This window comes from Bos indicus, chromosome 16 (genome assembly GCF_029378745.1).
Source record: "Bos indicus isolate NIAB-ARS_2022 breed Sahiwal x Tharparkar chromosome 16, NIAB-ARS_B.indTharparkar_mat_pri_1.0, whole genome shotgun sequence".
In the NCBI taxonomy this organism is placed as follows: Eukaryota; Metazoa; Chordata; class Mammalia; order Artiodactyla; family Bovidae; genus Bos; species Bos indicus.
The window spans coordinates 80483828-80499096 of record NC_091775.1 but is presented as its reverse complement, the minus strand read 5'-3'; the positions used below and the strand labels follow the sequence as shown (position 1 = coordinate 80499096).

The 15269-nt window shown below is 62.7% G+C and overlaps 1 protein-coding gene across 1 annotated transcript in view; it reads right to left on the bottom strand.

Annotated features, from left to right (window-relative positions):
- IGFN1 (immunoglobulin like and fibronectin type III domain containing 1) overlaps positions 1-14066 on the bottom strand; it is a 29763-nt gene extending 15697 nt beyond the window's left edge. The window contains exons 1-12 of the mRNA XM_070768762.1: positions 13935-14066; positions 11836-11872; positions 11288-11410; positions 10158-10297; positions 9168-9267; positions 7585-7629; positions 7265-7310; positions 6692-6869; positions 5823-5936; positions 4192-4360; positions 2942-3214; positions 2172-2231 (exon numbers count right to left, since the gene is read on the bottom strand). Of these exons, the coding sequence (XP_070624863.1) occupies positions 2172-2231; positions 2942-3214; positions 4192-4360; positions 5823-5936; positions 6692-6869; positions 7265-7310; positions 7585-7629; positions 9168-9267; positions 10158-10297; positions 11288-11410; positions 11836-11842 (1255 nt within the window). The 5' untranslated portion in view covers positions 11843-11872; positions 13935-14066. The remainder of the gene's footprint in view (positions 1-2171; positions 2232-2941; positions 3215-4191; positions 4361-5822; positions 5937-6691; positions 6870-7264; positions 7311-7584; positions 7630-9167; positions 9268-10157; positions 10298-11287; positions 11411-11835; positions 11873-13934) is intronic.
- Positions 14067-15269: the final 1203 nt, after the last annotated feature.

Genomic DNA, 15269 nt, shown 5'->3' with positions numbered 1-15269 from the left:
CCCTCCTCGGTAAGCTGACGTGCCTCCTACTGACTGAGGCCCTAGAGCGCGTGACCCATCCCCACAGCCCAGCGGTTCACCGGACGCATCAGCCCACCGGCCCTCAAGGGCCACCCCAGCGTGAGACTCTGATGCCTCGGGGCCCCCGGGAGCACCCCCAGGACCAGCCCCAGCTCCAGAGACCCCCACACCGAGGCCTCTGGCTCCACCCCTGTCATGCACTTGGCCTGCCGCTTGCAGAGACCCCAACACCCCAGAGCCATCTTCACCCGCTCCTTCTCCAGAAGCCCCCAGACCCCCCAGGGCTCTGCAGCCCGCATCATCTCCAGTCTGACCCCAAGGCCCCGCTCCCCGCCAGACCCCCGGCTCTGCCCCTGCGCGTCCCTCCCCAACAGTCTCTGCTGCAGCTGAGGCCCCCAGGCCGCCTCTCCCCACTGACCCTGCTGTCCCAGGCCGGCCCCGGCCACCAGGAAGATACTTGCCCCCAGGGCCGCTGTCTCCCCAGCCTCTGGAGGCCCCCCCAGCCTCTGCAGGCACGCTGCTCCCACCCACAGGGCCCCTGTCTGGGCCGCCCGAACCACTCTTGAGGCTCTCAGGTCCCTCAGACGCCCTTCCTGCAGGACCACGACCATCTCTGCCTCCAGACCACGTGCCCCCAGGTACCTCTGAGCCCCAGCTGCCACCACCCCTGTCCCAAGGCTCTGCTCCCCCCGGGCCCCTAGCACGGCCGAAACCCACGGCTCCTGGCCCGCCTAAGCCATCACTGAAACCGGCTCTATAGGCCAGGCCTGCTCCCCCGGGATACCCGGAGCCCTCACCCAGCCCAGACTCCATCCCCTCCGGGCCTCCGAGGCCACTCACGTGGCCCACCCCACCTCTGGGTGCTTTCTCTCTGGAGCTCCGGGACCCGTCCCGGAAACCTGGCTCAGACCCCATGGCCCCTGAGCCTCTCAACCCATCCGTGTCTTCCAGGGTCCCACCAGGGCCTGAAGACTCACTGAGCCTGTGGCTTCTAGCATCAGACCCGGTCAGCCCTGCCGCCTGGGGGCCACCCTCACCCCCTCGCTCCCCACCGCACACCAGCACTCCAGGCCTGCCGTGGGCCCCGGTTTTGCTGGGGTCGGACCCAGTGTCATCCCAAGGGCCTGGGACCACAGCCTCGCCTGGAGCCCTCCGACCGGCAGTCCAGGCCCGGGGATCCTGGGCCCCGCTGGAACTGCGGCCCACCTCACCCAAGGCCCCCACGGACTCTGGGCCCTCCCTTGTCCTGAGCCCCCGTGGGCCCTCTCCCCAGCCCCCGGGACCCCCTGGGCCTCCATCATCTGCCTCTGCCCCGGTTTTGGCCTCAGGAGCTCCGCGGCCCTGGAAGAAGCTTTCACCCGCAGATATAGGTGGCTCCTGGAGGTGCCAGCCTGCAGATGCCCCTGAGCCCCAGGAGCCCCTTGCATCCCTGTGGTCAGCATCGCTCCCTTTCTCAGGGCCCCAGCCTGCCACGGAGCTAGAGCCCCGTCCTCCTACAGGCTCCAGTGCTCCGGGACCCCCTGCCCCGTGGTCGCCTCCAGCACCCCCTGGGCCAGCCCTGTGGCTCCACCCTGGGCCCGCCATGCCTCTCCCCACCCCACCACTCAAACCGTGCCCTCCCCTCAGCTCACCCAGGCTCTCCCCCTGCAGAATCTCTGACCCTTGCCCTTCTAAGCCAGACCCTGCAGGACCAGCCTGGGCTCCCCAAGGGGCCCGCTCCCCCAGCCCTCCAGCCTCAAGCTGCCAGGACCCTGCCTCCCAGGCTCCCATTGGCTCTGCACCGTCTCTGCTGCGACCTCGCTGTTGGCCTCCCGTGAGTCCCAGCCCGGATTCCAAGCCCCCTCTTAAGCCCCCCGGAAGGCTCCGGTCCCCCCCTCTCCCTCCATGGAGCTGGTCGACCCCAAGACCCGGGACTCTGCCTCCCTCCTCTTCCAGAAAGCCCTCTCTGGCCTGTCCAGGGCCCCATGCTGCGTGAGCTGCCTCCTTGCCCCCCATCAAGGAGTGACCAGGCCCTCCCAGGCCGCCCCTGTCTGGGCTGGCTGTGGCCCCAGAGGCCAGCCCAGCTCTCTGGAGGAAGCTCCCTGTGGGGCCCTGCTCTCTGGATCTATCCCCCTCCCCACGGGCGCTCCTGAAATCTTCTGGGCTCTGGCCTTCTTGTGCCTGCCTCTGGTGGTCAGCGCTTGCAGTCAGAAGGCTCTTATCCTTCCCAGCTTTGGTAAGAGGTCACGCCCACGGAGAGAGAGAAGAGAAAAGCCCTGTTAAATCAGGCTGAGGCGCCTCTCAGACCCCAGCGGTTTCCCCAGTTGCCTGACCCTCAGTTTCCCCAACAGAGAAGCAAGCCGGCCATCTCTGGAGGAAGCCAGGCAGACCAGCTCGCTGGTGGCTCATCCCATCACCGCCTCCCCCGGTCCTGTACCCGAGGCCCCCACCCCGACCCTGCTCGGTGGTTCAGGAGGACTTTGGGAGAAAATACAGAAGCCAAAAGTCATTTGCCACCTGCAGTTGCCTCGCTGTTTTTTTTTTTTTCTCCCTTTAAATCAACTTATTCTATTGTTTGTCTTACGAATGTCAACTTTAGTTTCCTGGGATCAACTTGAACCCAGAACCCTAAGGGGGTTTAAGGATGTTCTCTGGCCTGACCCAGGGGCTCCTCACCCTGGGTGGACCTGGCCCACTGTCCTCAGCCCTGGCCAGGACCCCAGGCCACCTTGGATCTGTGCCCAGTGCAGCAGACGCTGCTGGGGAGGGTGGGCTCGCCGTGGAGGGCCCGCACTGCAGGCGTGGAGCATGGCTCTTGGGGGCCTTTCTGGCCTCCGGGGATGAGGGGTCCCCAGTACAGGGCACTGACAGGGAGCCCCGCCCCCCTGGGCCTTGGGGCCTGCCTCAGCCAAGGCGGGGAGAGCCCGGGGTCCCCACTCACCTTCCACCACCAGCCAGGCGCTGGAGGCGTGGAGCTTGGTGCCCAGAGAGTAGAGGCCCATGTCGGAGAAGCGGACCCCTCGCACCAGCAGCCGGTGGGTCCGCCCGTCCGGGGACACAAACACCTCGTACTTGTCACTGAGGTGGAGAGGCTGGTGCTGGAACCTCCAGGCGGCGCTGGGGCAGGGGTTGGACAGGGTGCACTCGAAGATGGCGTCCCCCCGCTCCTCGCAGCGGACGTCGGCCAGCGGGACCACCACGCGGGGCGGGATGGCTGCGGGCAGACGCGGGGCGTGAGCCGACACGGGGCGCCGGGGGCCCAGGGCGCCCGGGGCAGGCCGGCTGGGCCACGGCTGCCTGCCTCACCTCGGACAGGTCACCCCTCACCCCAGGTGTCAGTTTCTCCACATAAAGTGAGGAGTTATAATTAGGCTGTGAACAGTGAGACGTGGCTGGCATTCTAAATCTGAACCTCCTCTCCGGGGGCAGGTAGGTTCAGGAAGGAGACGGACAGGCTGAGTACGGAGCCTTATACCTGCCTTCCGACCGATCCTCCCAACCACCTGCAAGGCAGGTGCTGCTGTTACCGTCCATGAGGTCTGAAAATTGAGGCTTTACACGCTAAATGGCTCCCGCAGTTAAGAGGTGGTCCAGCCAGAATTCACAGGCAGGCCTGGCTGAGCCCAGGGTCCTGCCCCCTTCCCTGTGCACAGCGCCGGGCCACCTGGAGGTCTCACCCCTTTTCAGCCTGACTCAGCCTCATCCTCCATGGTTTATCTGCAGAAAGCTCCCCCCACCCTAGGGGTCAGTGCCCTCCAATGCCCTGAGCTGCCAGGTGCTGGGGAGGGGGTGGTGGTGGAAAGGGACAGAGTCTGATGATGGAGAAAGGGACCATTCCTGAGGGGGACAGGCAGGGAGGGGAGGGATGGGACAGTGGAGCTTCTTGCTGGGGGTCATGAAGGGGGCCATGCCTCAGAAGGGAGGCTGTGGAACTGGTCAGCTCCGGCCTGAGAGGGAGTGGATGCTGAGGACGGACCGTGAGCGAGGGCGAGAGCCCACGTCTGAAACCCTCAGCGCCCAGCCCAGCGCCAAGAGAACACGGACCGCGGCTTCTGAAAAGGGATCATCAACATTTAACCGTCGGGCACGAGCTCCTCTCCCGGACGGCGAGGGGGCCGCGTCCCGGCCATCCAGCAGCCCCGCTGGAAGGCACGCTGGCGCCCGCCCAGGCGCTCAGGGCAGACCACTCACCGCTGGCCTCCAGCTCCGTGGTGAAGATGTGGGCATCCTCCACCCGGACCTGGTAAATGCCGGCGTCCTCCGGCTGCAGGTCCTGAATTTGGAACTGGTAGTGCTTCCCCAGATGCCGCAGACAGTGCTTGGTTTCGTTGTCGAAGCCATAGGGGACCATCTCGCCATCCTGGGGCCAGGGGAGGAAAAGGGGGGCGCAGGGCCTCCGTGGGTCCACGGCTCCTCCTGCCCCCATCCTGCTTGCGGACGACCAGCCGTGCTCCTCACTGGCCTTGGCACCAAACGACACTGCGGGACCACGAGGGGTGGGGAGAGGGGCGGGGAGGAGGCCGAGCGTGTGGTGGAGGGAAATAAATGCTCTAGGAATATCCGTGGCTCTGAGACGGAGTAAACGATCTGTCAGCATTATGCAAGAGACACCCGAGAGAGTGCTGATTCGGCAGGGGGGCGGGCGGTGGACCTCCTTCCCGAGCAGGGCAGGGAGGCAGCAGGGTGGCCGGTCCCCCGTGCTCTCATTCATGAGGAACCAGAGTACTACCAGCGGTCTGTGCACACGCCCACTTCAGCCAAGCCCTGGATAGACTGGCTCCTTGCTGGTCATCCCTGACCCACCACGGCGCGCCTGGTGATTTTCTGACTTTGGTGCGAAAGCGATGCGGGTTCAGTAGAAACGCTACTTGGAATTCTGATCTTTCCCAGGCTAGCGACGGACAGTGCAGCCCAGGGGGTGGGTCACACACCCAGACACTTAGAGCTGCTCTGTACCAGGCAATCCTCTGTTTTCCACTTTGGGTACAGGCACGCCTGCTCAGTCGCTCAGGTGTGTTCGACTCTTTGCGACCCCATGGACTGGAGCCTACCAGGCTCCTCTGTCCATGGGATTCTCCAGGAAAGAATACTGGAGTGGGTTGTCATTTCCTTCTCCAGGGGATCTTCCTGACCCAGAGATCAAACCCAGGTCTCCCGCATTGCAGGCAGACGCTTTACCTTAATCTGAGCCACCAGGGAAGCCCATTATCAGCTGTACCTCAATATAAAAAAATTTTTTTTAAAGCACTACATGGGGGGCCAGGGAGTCTGTAGGGAGGAGTTAGCCATGCGGATGGCGGGGAAGGCCACGGTGGACAGAGGGGCAGAGGAAGGAGGTGAGGCTGGTGAGAGGCAGGGAAGCGTGCACAGGAGGGAGAGCTGGGGGAGGGGCGTCGCGCATGCTCGTTTATCAGCTAGACGCCCCAAGAGACTGACCGGTCCTGCATTATGCTGATGCCACGAACGAGGCTGCCAGCACAGAGAGGTAAGCGTCCTGCCTGAGGTCACACAGCCAGCAAGTGTGACACCCCAGCCCAGCCCCTGGGATCCCTGCCCCACCCCCACCTGGTTGACGGGTCACTCCTCGTGGGGCCCATGCAGAGGTGTGTCTGGAGAGAGCGCTCAGAGGCGAGGGGTGCACTTCTAAGAACTCGCTTTTGACCCAGTGCCCTGGCTGGACACCCTGGACCTGACCACAGCAAAGCCAGAAGGGGCTCCACAGGGCGCAGGGCATATCGCCTGTGTCCTCACCGTCCCTGTCGACGCTGCTCGCACCAATCCTCCCCTGCCAGACCCCCTCCTTGACGCCCCCCCAGACTCACCTTGTACAGGTAAATCTTGCTCTCAGGACTCTTGAGGTCCATCTCCAGGCCAAAGGTTGCGATCCCCTCCTTGTTGACCCGGACATGTCTCAGGTTGGCGATGGTGTTGAGGTACTAGGGAAGATGAACCCGTCGGGGGCGCCCTCTGAGTGCGCTCCTCAGGGCTCCGGGTCCTCAGGCCCCAGCCCCCGGCAGCGCCCGAGCCCACGTGTGCTGGGTTACAAGGTGGAGGCTGGGTCCTGCGTCAAGGCTGAGCAGCCAGCCCAGAGCAGGAAAGCTGGGTCCCTGGATGGAAGGTTGGATGAATCGCCTTCCAAGCTGATAACACTGTTCTCAAGGTAACGCAAGCAAGTGGCTTTGCGTTTCCATTAGAGAAAGCAGACTTCCACCAGGGCTAGATAGACTCAGGGAAAACTTCCCGGTTCTCTTTCAGTTTGTAAGCGGCTGAAGCCCGTCTCCCCGGAAGCCTTTAGAAATAAGACAGACCCCCCAGGATCGGGTGATGGTGTGCTGACGGCAGTGGGCAAACCTCAAGCCTTTGCGGAGCTTAGTGCTTTAAGTACATCCTCTGACCACCACTCAGTAACCCTGCGAGGCAGGGATGCCTGTAACACCCACTTTACAAGGAATGGAACCAAGACCCAGAAGCCCTAACTTTTCCAAGGCCCCAGATTTCAGTGAGTGTCCAAGCAAGGCTTCAAAGCCAGGACGCAGGTCCTTAGCTGACGCCGCGTGGGGACGGGGCGGGGGCGGCCCCTCCACGGCTGGCGCTCCAGATGTGATGTCCCCCGACCCCACCCCCAGGGCGCCCCCGGGGATGACAGAGGCCGCGGGGCGGGGCAGGGGCTGCGGGGCGGGCGGGGCGGTACCGGCGCCAGCTTCTCCTCGCGCTCCTTGCTCATCCGCTGCAGCCGCCGCAGCATCCAGCGGAAGTCCACGATGCCGTATTTGAGGCAGATCTGCTCGTAGTCCTTTCGGTCAGCCGTCATCAGCAGCTGCCACACCTGATCCATGTCTACTTTCTTCTTCGGGGCGGGAGGCGGGTCCCTGGGGAGCGGGGTGGGCAGGTCACCCACCGGGCCGGCGCCCTGAGGGGGTGAGCGCTGCGCTGGCTTCCTGGAGCAAGAGGCCGCGGAGACACCGCCGGCAGAAACTCTCTCCTAACTAACGACTGTCTTGCGGCTTTCAGACCAGGGTGTCTGAGGGGACATTATTCTGTGGCTCGAGTGGAGCACATTTTACAAACAACCCAGAGAGCGGAGATGATTTACTCAAGGACACAGAGCTTAGAATTGGAGCCTGGGGTCCAGCGCTCCCAGCAAGTCCACCAGCCAGCAGAAGCCCCTCTCCCCTGCCGGCGCTGGGAGGGGCAGCAAGTGCGAGCCGGCTTTCAGCAGGGGCGGAGCCTCCAGACCCCCTCCCCAGGACAGGCCCAGGCCCACCTCTTTTTCAACATCTTCCGGAAGTCCACCAGCTCCTTCCTGAAGTCTAGAAAAGGAAGAGGAATGAGCCCCAGCCTCAGGTGGGACTCCACAGGGCTCACACAGGCCTCTCTGTAGGAACCCCAGGGGGAGGGGGGGAGGGGGCTGGAAAGGGGGCCTGTGGTTCGTGACAGACCACTGGGCTTTGGAAAGGAGCCCCCTCCTGTGGGCTGGTGATGGCCTGTGAAGCACCCTGAGGGCTTGACCAGGTGTGGGGCGCTGGCAGGGAGTAGCCCCTCCCCCAAAGACCCTAAGGAGATTTGGGACAACTTTCCACCTACCCTCTTGGGGCTCCTTGGGCCTCTTCCGATTCTTCCGAAAGCCAACTAGACCATCAGGAAGAGAGGAGGTGGTTAATGTGGACAGGCGGGGAGAGAAAGGAGAAACCCTGGTGGGCTTTGAGAACCAGCGGAGCCCACCCCCAGTCCTCTCTGAGGCTGGCGGCCATCCAGGAAGAGGAAGAACATGGCGGAGGGTCCGGCTATCTCCGGCTCAGAGCGTGACCCAGGGGGGCAGCCTGATCCCCATATCCTTCAGGGCGGCCCACTCTCATGTCGACAGGGCTGGGGGTGGCGTGAATGCGGGGGGGAGCCGCTGGTGACTGCGCACTGAAGGGCATCTAAGGGGCAGCTGTCCTCCCCCTCCACCTGAGAGCCGCCATTTCAGGGCCCAGGCCTGGGGGCATCAAATACGCCCCCCGGGGAGGCCGGAGGGCAGGCCTCTCGCCTTCCCGGCTCCTCTCGAAACCAGGAATGGCCAGGGAACATGACCTGGGCAGTGGGCGTTGAGAGAGCAGGAACACACGAAATAAATGAGCGCTTTAAATAATAATCTCTCTTCAAAACCCTAGCTTGCCGCAGGCTTCCCATCTGACTTTTGTGCTGGTTACCTTAACGAGACAAGTTACCCATGCCTCTGTCTCCAGGGGAGAAATTCTCTAACTCAGTCTTCCTAAAACCTTAAAACTTTTACTGAAGAACAAAGAATTTACACTGTACAGGACCATATGAATTTCATGCTTCTTTCCTTGGAAGTACTGTCTATTTCCACAGTTGTAAGACTCTTCTTTATTGAAGTGTAGTTGATCTACAATAATATATTAGCTTTTGTTTCTTGATAAAAGGACCAGATGTCCCAGGGCCACTCCATCCCGGCTTCCTGCCTGCATGTGGGTTAGCCGGGTCCGTAGCAGCCAGCCCTACAAGGTCAGGGTGGCACACCGCGGGAGGGTCTGGCTTCCCCCAGCAGCCCCGAGCTCTGCCGGAGCCTGGATGCCACCCTGGGACTTGTCATCGTGGGGCTAGGAAAGTGGCTTTGCTTCTTGAGCCACATCAAGGAGGGTTTTCTGTTACTCACGCACAAAAACATAACCAACTGAGAGATGAGATCCGCTTTCCAAGACACGTTTACTTTCGATCCCTTGCTGACGATTAATTTGAAATTTTGGAAACACGAGCAAACCAAAGCAAAGCATGTCTAAGGCAGGCTCTGGCCTTTGTGTTACCTGCCCCCATGTTCTCGCCCCACTCCACGCAGACTTGTACGCCAAGAGAGGAAACCGAAGCCCCGGGAGTGAGTTAGCAAACGATTGGACTAGAAACCAACTTTCAGACCCCGACCTCACGCCTCAGGGCCAAGAGGAGGTCACCCGGCACAGCTGCAGGGGCGCCTGCGGGCGTGAGCCTCCCCGACCAGGGGCAGAGGCTGCAGGCAGCGGGTGAAGCCTGGGGCCCCGCACCTGGTGGGGCTGTGGCCTCCATGGCTCCCCCACACCCCCCAGCTTTGAGGCCTGATCCCCTTAGGGCTCTCCCACACCCGGAGCCCCGTGGGGCAGGAGGGAGGGGGCGGGGGCGGGCAGGCCCACCTTCGATGACCGTGAGCCTCGCCGAGCACGTGGCCTCTCCATAGGCATTCACGGCAGTGCAGCGGTACACGTCTGTGTCCTCGCCGGTCAGCTTATTGATCTGCAGAGAGGCCGAAGGCAGGGGAACAGGGCTAGCCCCCCTTCCTCCAGTCACTGGGCATAACTACGTTATAAGATGAACAAGGCAAGCTCCTGTCTTCATGGACCTTACCGTGTTCATGAGGAAAGCAGACCCCAAGACCAAACCTAGGTCAGGGCTGCGGTGGGCAGAGAGTGGCTTCCCGGAGTCCACCGGATCCAGGACTAACTACCGTCTCTGGTGTGTGCTGCGGGCCCCTTACCTAACCTCCCTGGACCTCAGCTTATTTACCTATAAAATGAGGATAATAATACCCATATATAGAACCCTGATCAGGGAGCTAGGTCTTGCAAGCTGTGCAGTGTGGCAAATAATATAAATAAATAAATAAATAAATTTGGCAGTTTCCTGGGAGTCCAGTGGTTAAAACTCCAAGCTCCCAATCGAACCCTGTTCAGGGAATTAAGACACTGCATGCCACACAGCGTGGCCGAAATAATTCTACCCCAAAGCAGTGACTGGTCAGGATTAAAATACACAATCTAGGTCAAACAATTAGCCCGGGAGCAGCACGTAGTAGGTGTTCTGTGACGTGTAACTGTGAATGTTACTGACACTGACCAATATCGACTGAGTGCTCACTGCAGGTCGGGCCTGGGGGAGGTTTATTAGCTAAACCTTCAATGCTCATAAAAACCCCGTGAAGGAGGCACTATCATCACCCCAATTCACAGAGGAAGAGAGAGAGAATGAGGTGATTTTTCAAGGCTGGGGTGGTAAGCCAGGCAGCCTGCCTCCAGGGCTTGAAGGAAGCTCCAGCACTCTGTCAGCAGAGGTTGGCTGGCCTGCTGGTCTACCCTGGCTCTGGGAGGGGAAGGGAGGACCCCCGCCCGGGAGGACCGCAGTCCTACCTGCAGCACGTGCTCCCTGTGGCCCGTGCTGGACGAGACCTGGTACTTGCTGGAGCTGCTGAGGTCCCCTTTGGAGCAGTGCCAGCGCACCCTGGGCCTGGGCTCCCCGCAGACCACAGCCCGGAAGGTGGCGGTCTTCCCTGAAACCGGAAGAGGCAGGCAGGCAGTTTGACGGGTTGAGGGAGGACAGATGGGGATTTTAATGCATGTTTTCTGTGATGCTCTGGGCACTTCAGCTGCCCAGTCCAAGAGGGGGACCTGCCCTTGGTCCTGGGGATCCGAGGTCCCCAGGTAAGAACGCAGTCTCAGGCAACCAAGGACGCCCTCCCCCTGTCTGTGTATGCCCCTGAGGGCCAGGGCGGGGCGGGGGCCTGAAAGACTCTCCTGGGCCTGGGAAGGGGGAGTCCTCTGTGGGTCCTGTGTCCACTCTCTGGTGGGGGGACCGTGACCTTGGCAAAGCCTGGTGGTGGTGCTCAAAGGGTCCGGTCCTGAGACCCAGGGTTCCAGCCTCGGGAAAGAGCCCAGCTCCATCCCTGCCTGGAAGCCGGTGGGGCGGGGTGAGGTGCTGCCTGTCCTCAGGCCCCCAGCACCCCAGGAGTGTCTTAGCAGAGGACAGTTGGGAATAAAGATGCCAGTCCCCCACCCCTGATGAGAGACGCAGTTTCTCATGACAGTGTTGTTGGAGAGGTAGAGTCAGATCTAACGGGGGAGGGGGTGTCATTTTCCTTAGGCCAGAATGAGGGGCTCTGAAACCTGCTGGGGGGCCCGTGCTGGGGAAAGGGTGCCCGCTCACCCCTCCCCCGCAGCCCGTTCCCTCTGCTTCCCCGGCTCCATTCTCTGCGGCCTATGGGCCCCCGGGGCCACTGTGGGGCAGCCCCATTTCACTCCGTTTCGAGGGTGCCTCTGCAGAGCTGCTTGTGGGCCGGGAGGGTGCGGGTCCCAGGGCTGCCTCATGAGCCTCTGCTCCCCAGCTCACCACACCCCCACCCTCTTTCCCAGATGCCTGTCCCGTGGTAGGCCTGCACCCCTTTGCTTCTCTGCTCCTCAGGCCCCTTGCGGACACAGGGGTTAGGGGCTGGGCTGGAGCAGGCCCGGGGCCCCGTCCCCTCCACTCCCCTCCCGGGCCTTACCCTCCTGCAGCGCCAAGGCGATGGGCCTCTGCACGAAGTCGGGCGTGCTGCAACCCTTGGGCACCTCCTCCACCAGCTGCCAGATGCTCACACCCGGCGTGGAGGACTTCTTGAGGGACTTCCCTGGAGGAGGTGGCGGGAAGGGAGGTGGGCCTCAGCTTAGACCTGTAGCCGGAGGGGCAGGGGCCCCCCGCCCCCCACAGTTGGGCAGGGCCGGATCCTCGGCTCCTCCAGGGAGAAGGGCTTTGGGGCTTTCTAGCGGGTGTGGCGGTGGTCTTTCCACGTGTGAGTGGTGCCCCAGGGGAGTGGCCATGGGTGCCCTGGGGAGACCCCGGGAGAGTCCCGGGAGAGGGGGTGGGGAAGGGAGAGTGGAAAAGGGCTCCTGGTGGGAATCGGGGCCCATGGAGGGGCTCTGCTCCCCGGATTTAGGAAAACAAGTTCAAACCCAAATCCGGAACTAACAAGCCACATGCTCTTTGCCCTGCCCCCCGCCCTCTCCTGGTGGGCGCCATGTGGGGTGAGCAGAGTGGAGGGGGCGCTTCTCCCACCTGCCATGGTTCCGGCTCCTCTTTGGCGCTGACTGATCTGAGAACAGAAGGTGGGGTTGCTGAGAAAGGTCCAGGCTGGTCACCCCGTCCTTCCCACACCTCAGCACCCCGGCCGGCCAGGAGCTCCTCTCCCCCACTCGCTGGCCCAGCATGGCCCACCCCCTGGAGACCAGGGAGGGTAGGGCACTGCCCGCTTGGAATCTCATCCAGGGAAAGGAAACTGTGGATGAGCTACAAGCTGTGCTGGAGGTCTGGCCTGCTGGTGGGGCCCCAGGCCCAGAGGACGCTCGGAGGGCGGCACACGGCCATCCCCAAATCAGGAAAGCAAACTCCAGACCTCAGGGTCTCCCAGCTGTTCCCGGCCTGGCCCCTTGACTGGGGATGAGAATTCTCCAGCGGCATGCCCTGGGACTGTGGGTCGCTCCACCAGCCCCGAGAGTCTCGAGCAGGGCCTGCAGCCCTCCAGCTCCCACCCCACCCAATCTGGAATCCAGATCGCCAGGCCTGCGGGCAAGGATCCCTGGGCTGCCCGTAAGGTCTTCTAGGCTGGAACATCAGGATCTCCATAAATCCATCCACCCCCTCCAAAGCCAGTGAGTTATAATGTCAGGTGGGCAAGAGTGCCTCCCAGACCCCCTCCACCACCAGCAGCACCCCTCTGACTCCCGCTCAACGGCATCCAACCGCCATCCATTGAGGCTGACGAGGCGGGCCGCCGGGAGAGGGCAGGGGGCCTGGGGCTGGGCTGGGCTGAGAGCAGTAAGGAGAGCCGAGAGTCCAGCGGGAAGGGGGTGTCTTGAAAGAACTTCCCAGCAGTCCCACCCCCAGTGCGGTTGGCCCGTGGCCAAGGGTTCCATTTTGGAGATTCCATTTCCTGCCCAAAGAGCCCTCAGTATAGAATCACATGACAGGGCACATTCCGTCCTCCAAGCGAGGAGCCTCCGTTTCATAACTGCCCACCCGCTGGCACCCCGGGCCCGCGGCGTCCCCCCCACAGCCCGGCCACTGCCCCGGCGCGCTGGAATGCCGCAGCGCGCCAGCCGCGTTCTGGGGCGGTCACAGGCCACAGCCGCTGTTCTGCGGGGAGTCGCCGGGCAGGGCGAGGGGGCCGGAGGGGAACCCAGCTGGCCGTGGCGGGGGTGAGGGTGGGGGGCTCCGTCCCACCCACGCCCAGGACCACCACCCCGAGCCTGCCCACCGCCTCCTCCCTGGTGCAGTGAGCACGGACGTCTTAGCATCTTCACCCTATGTCTCCATCACTCTTGAGCGGCTCTCGGTTACTTACTCAGCCGTTCGTCACACACCAAGAAGCATAATCCTCCCGCGTCTGTCCCTCCAGCCTCCCGCCTCCAGACCCCAGCTGAGACGGGAGAGCAGCTGAGCCCCAACTGGGACCCAGGGGCCCACGTTGGCCAGCTCGCCCTCCCGACCTCGGCCTCTTCAGGAGTAAGCCAGATCCGGGACAAGGTCAAAGGCGAAGGGTGAGAGATCCGTTTGGTGGGAGACCAGAGGGTCAGAGGGTCGTGGTCCTCATGGGGGGGCCGTTGGGGAGGAGACGCTCTGCTCCAAGCTTTCTTCCACTTTGGAGAAGAATTTTAACTCTGCACCAAACGGCAGCTTGAGTCCCTGCAAATGTCTCCCGGTCTCCCCCAGGCCCTCAGCACTCCGCCCCCGCCCCACCAGCTCCATCCAGCCCTCCCGCTTCCTGCTGCTTCCAGCTTCTCAATGCGTAGGAGTCAGGGCAGGGAGAGACACCCGGGGCTTTTCTCCCTGTTTGACCATGTTATTAATCAAGATGTGCCGAGTTCCAGACCGGAGGTCCTTATTCTGGACAGCTGCTCAGAGTATTTAAGCTGGTCGGCGTTGCCAGCTGAGCAGCACCGGGAGAGTCTGAGCCTGGGACAGAACTGCCCCAACAGACTCGCTGCAGCTCCGTCCTCCAAGTGTCCCCAGCCATCGGAGGGGATGTACTGCCCAGGGGAGTTCTGGGCTCCCTGCCCCCTGCCTGCCCTTCCTGAGCAGAGAAGGGCAACGGGATCCCAGCCTCTCCCTCTCTGCCCCTGCCCCGGTGGACAGCCAGGTGTGCAGGGCCCACTGACCTGGGTGCACAGCCGGCCTCCGGCCTCCCGGCCGCTCCCGCCTCCCCACGTCCAGCTGCTGCCGGAGGCTCTGAATGGACTGCCGGTGGCCTGGTGGCGCCGGGACAGATGTAGGTCACGGCGGACTCGCGCTGCCCCCGCCCCTCCCACTCAGCCCGCCTCCCTCCTCCTCCTCCTCCAGCCTGGGCTTGGCAGGGCAGGGCCCCCCCGGGGTTCCCGCCCTCGCCTCCCGGGAGGTCAGAGATGGAAGGGTCCTGTGACTTGGGCTCATCCAACTCCTCGCAGAGCACTAAGCTCTCAGATTGGCTCGGTCAAGTCCGCCCCGCGCGGCCTCGTTTATATGATCCTCTTAGCGGGTGCCTTCTCGTCCTCCAGGGCCTTAATTTTTCCACTAAGCTGACCCCTGGGGACCCTTGACACCATAAGTCACACAGACACCCAAAGCCACTGCCCTCTTGGGAATCGGCATCTGAAGTGGCACCAAGCAAACCCAGCCTTGGGGAGCGAGTCTCAGCCCCTGACAGATCAGAGGGTGTAACCCCTGAGGGGGCAGGGGCAGGGCGAGACCCTGGGAGTCTACAGCCAGGAGGCCTCCCAGGAGGTGGTGAGCTTCCTAAGGTGGGAGAGCTGGCCCCGCCAGCTGGGCTGGGGGCTGAAGCAGGCAGGGCAGACACCTGGGTGTTAGGACACTCGGATGGAAGGTGGGAATCGGGGTGGACGGAAGGTGGGAGTCGGGGTGGGGGGCTGGTAACAGGTTTCCTTTAGGATGGGGGGCAGGCGGGCCCAGAAGGAGCCGGGGCACAGGGCCGCCCCGTCTGCTTGGGGACAACAGCCGCTCGCCCTTTCAGGACAGGGAACTGGTTTGTCGCCTCCAGTAAGCAAGGCTTGATCGCGGATCCAGATACAGCGGAAGGCAAAGGGGCCCAGGTTCCTCTCAGGGGAGGGAACGTGGTTACACACACCCCGGCACGCTGTGGACCCGGGGCTCGCTTGTGTGTGTACTCTGGGGGCAGGTGTCTGACCTCTCACATTCAGGGTGTGTGTGTGTGTGCAGGTGTACATCTACATGGGTTTCCTGCGTCTTTCTAACTCTGGGTATCAGAAGTTGAAGCTTTATTTATTGAACAAATAGGTGTTGAATGCCCCACCCGCCCCTGGGACCCTGGGTCTAGCTCTGTGGTGGGCCCTGAGACACACAGGTGAGTGGAGACGGGGTGCTCCTCCTGTGGGTCTAATGGGCAGACAGATGCTATCTAGGCGGTGACGAAGTGCCCTGCCTGCCTCAGAGGGACCCCAAGCAGGTGGGGAGCAGGGAAAGACCAAGGAGGTGGGCGT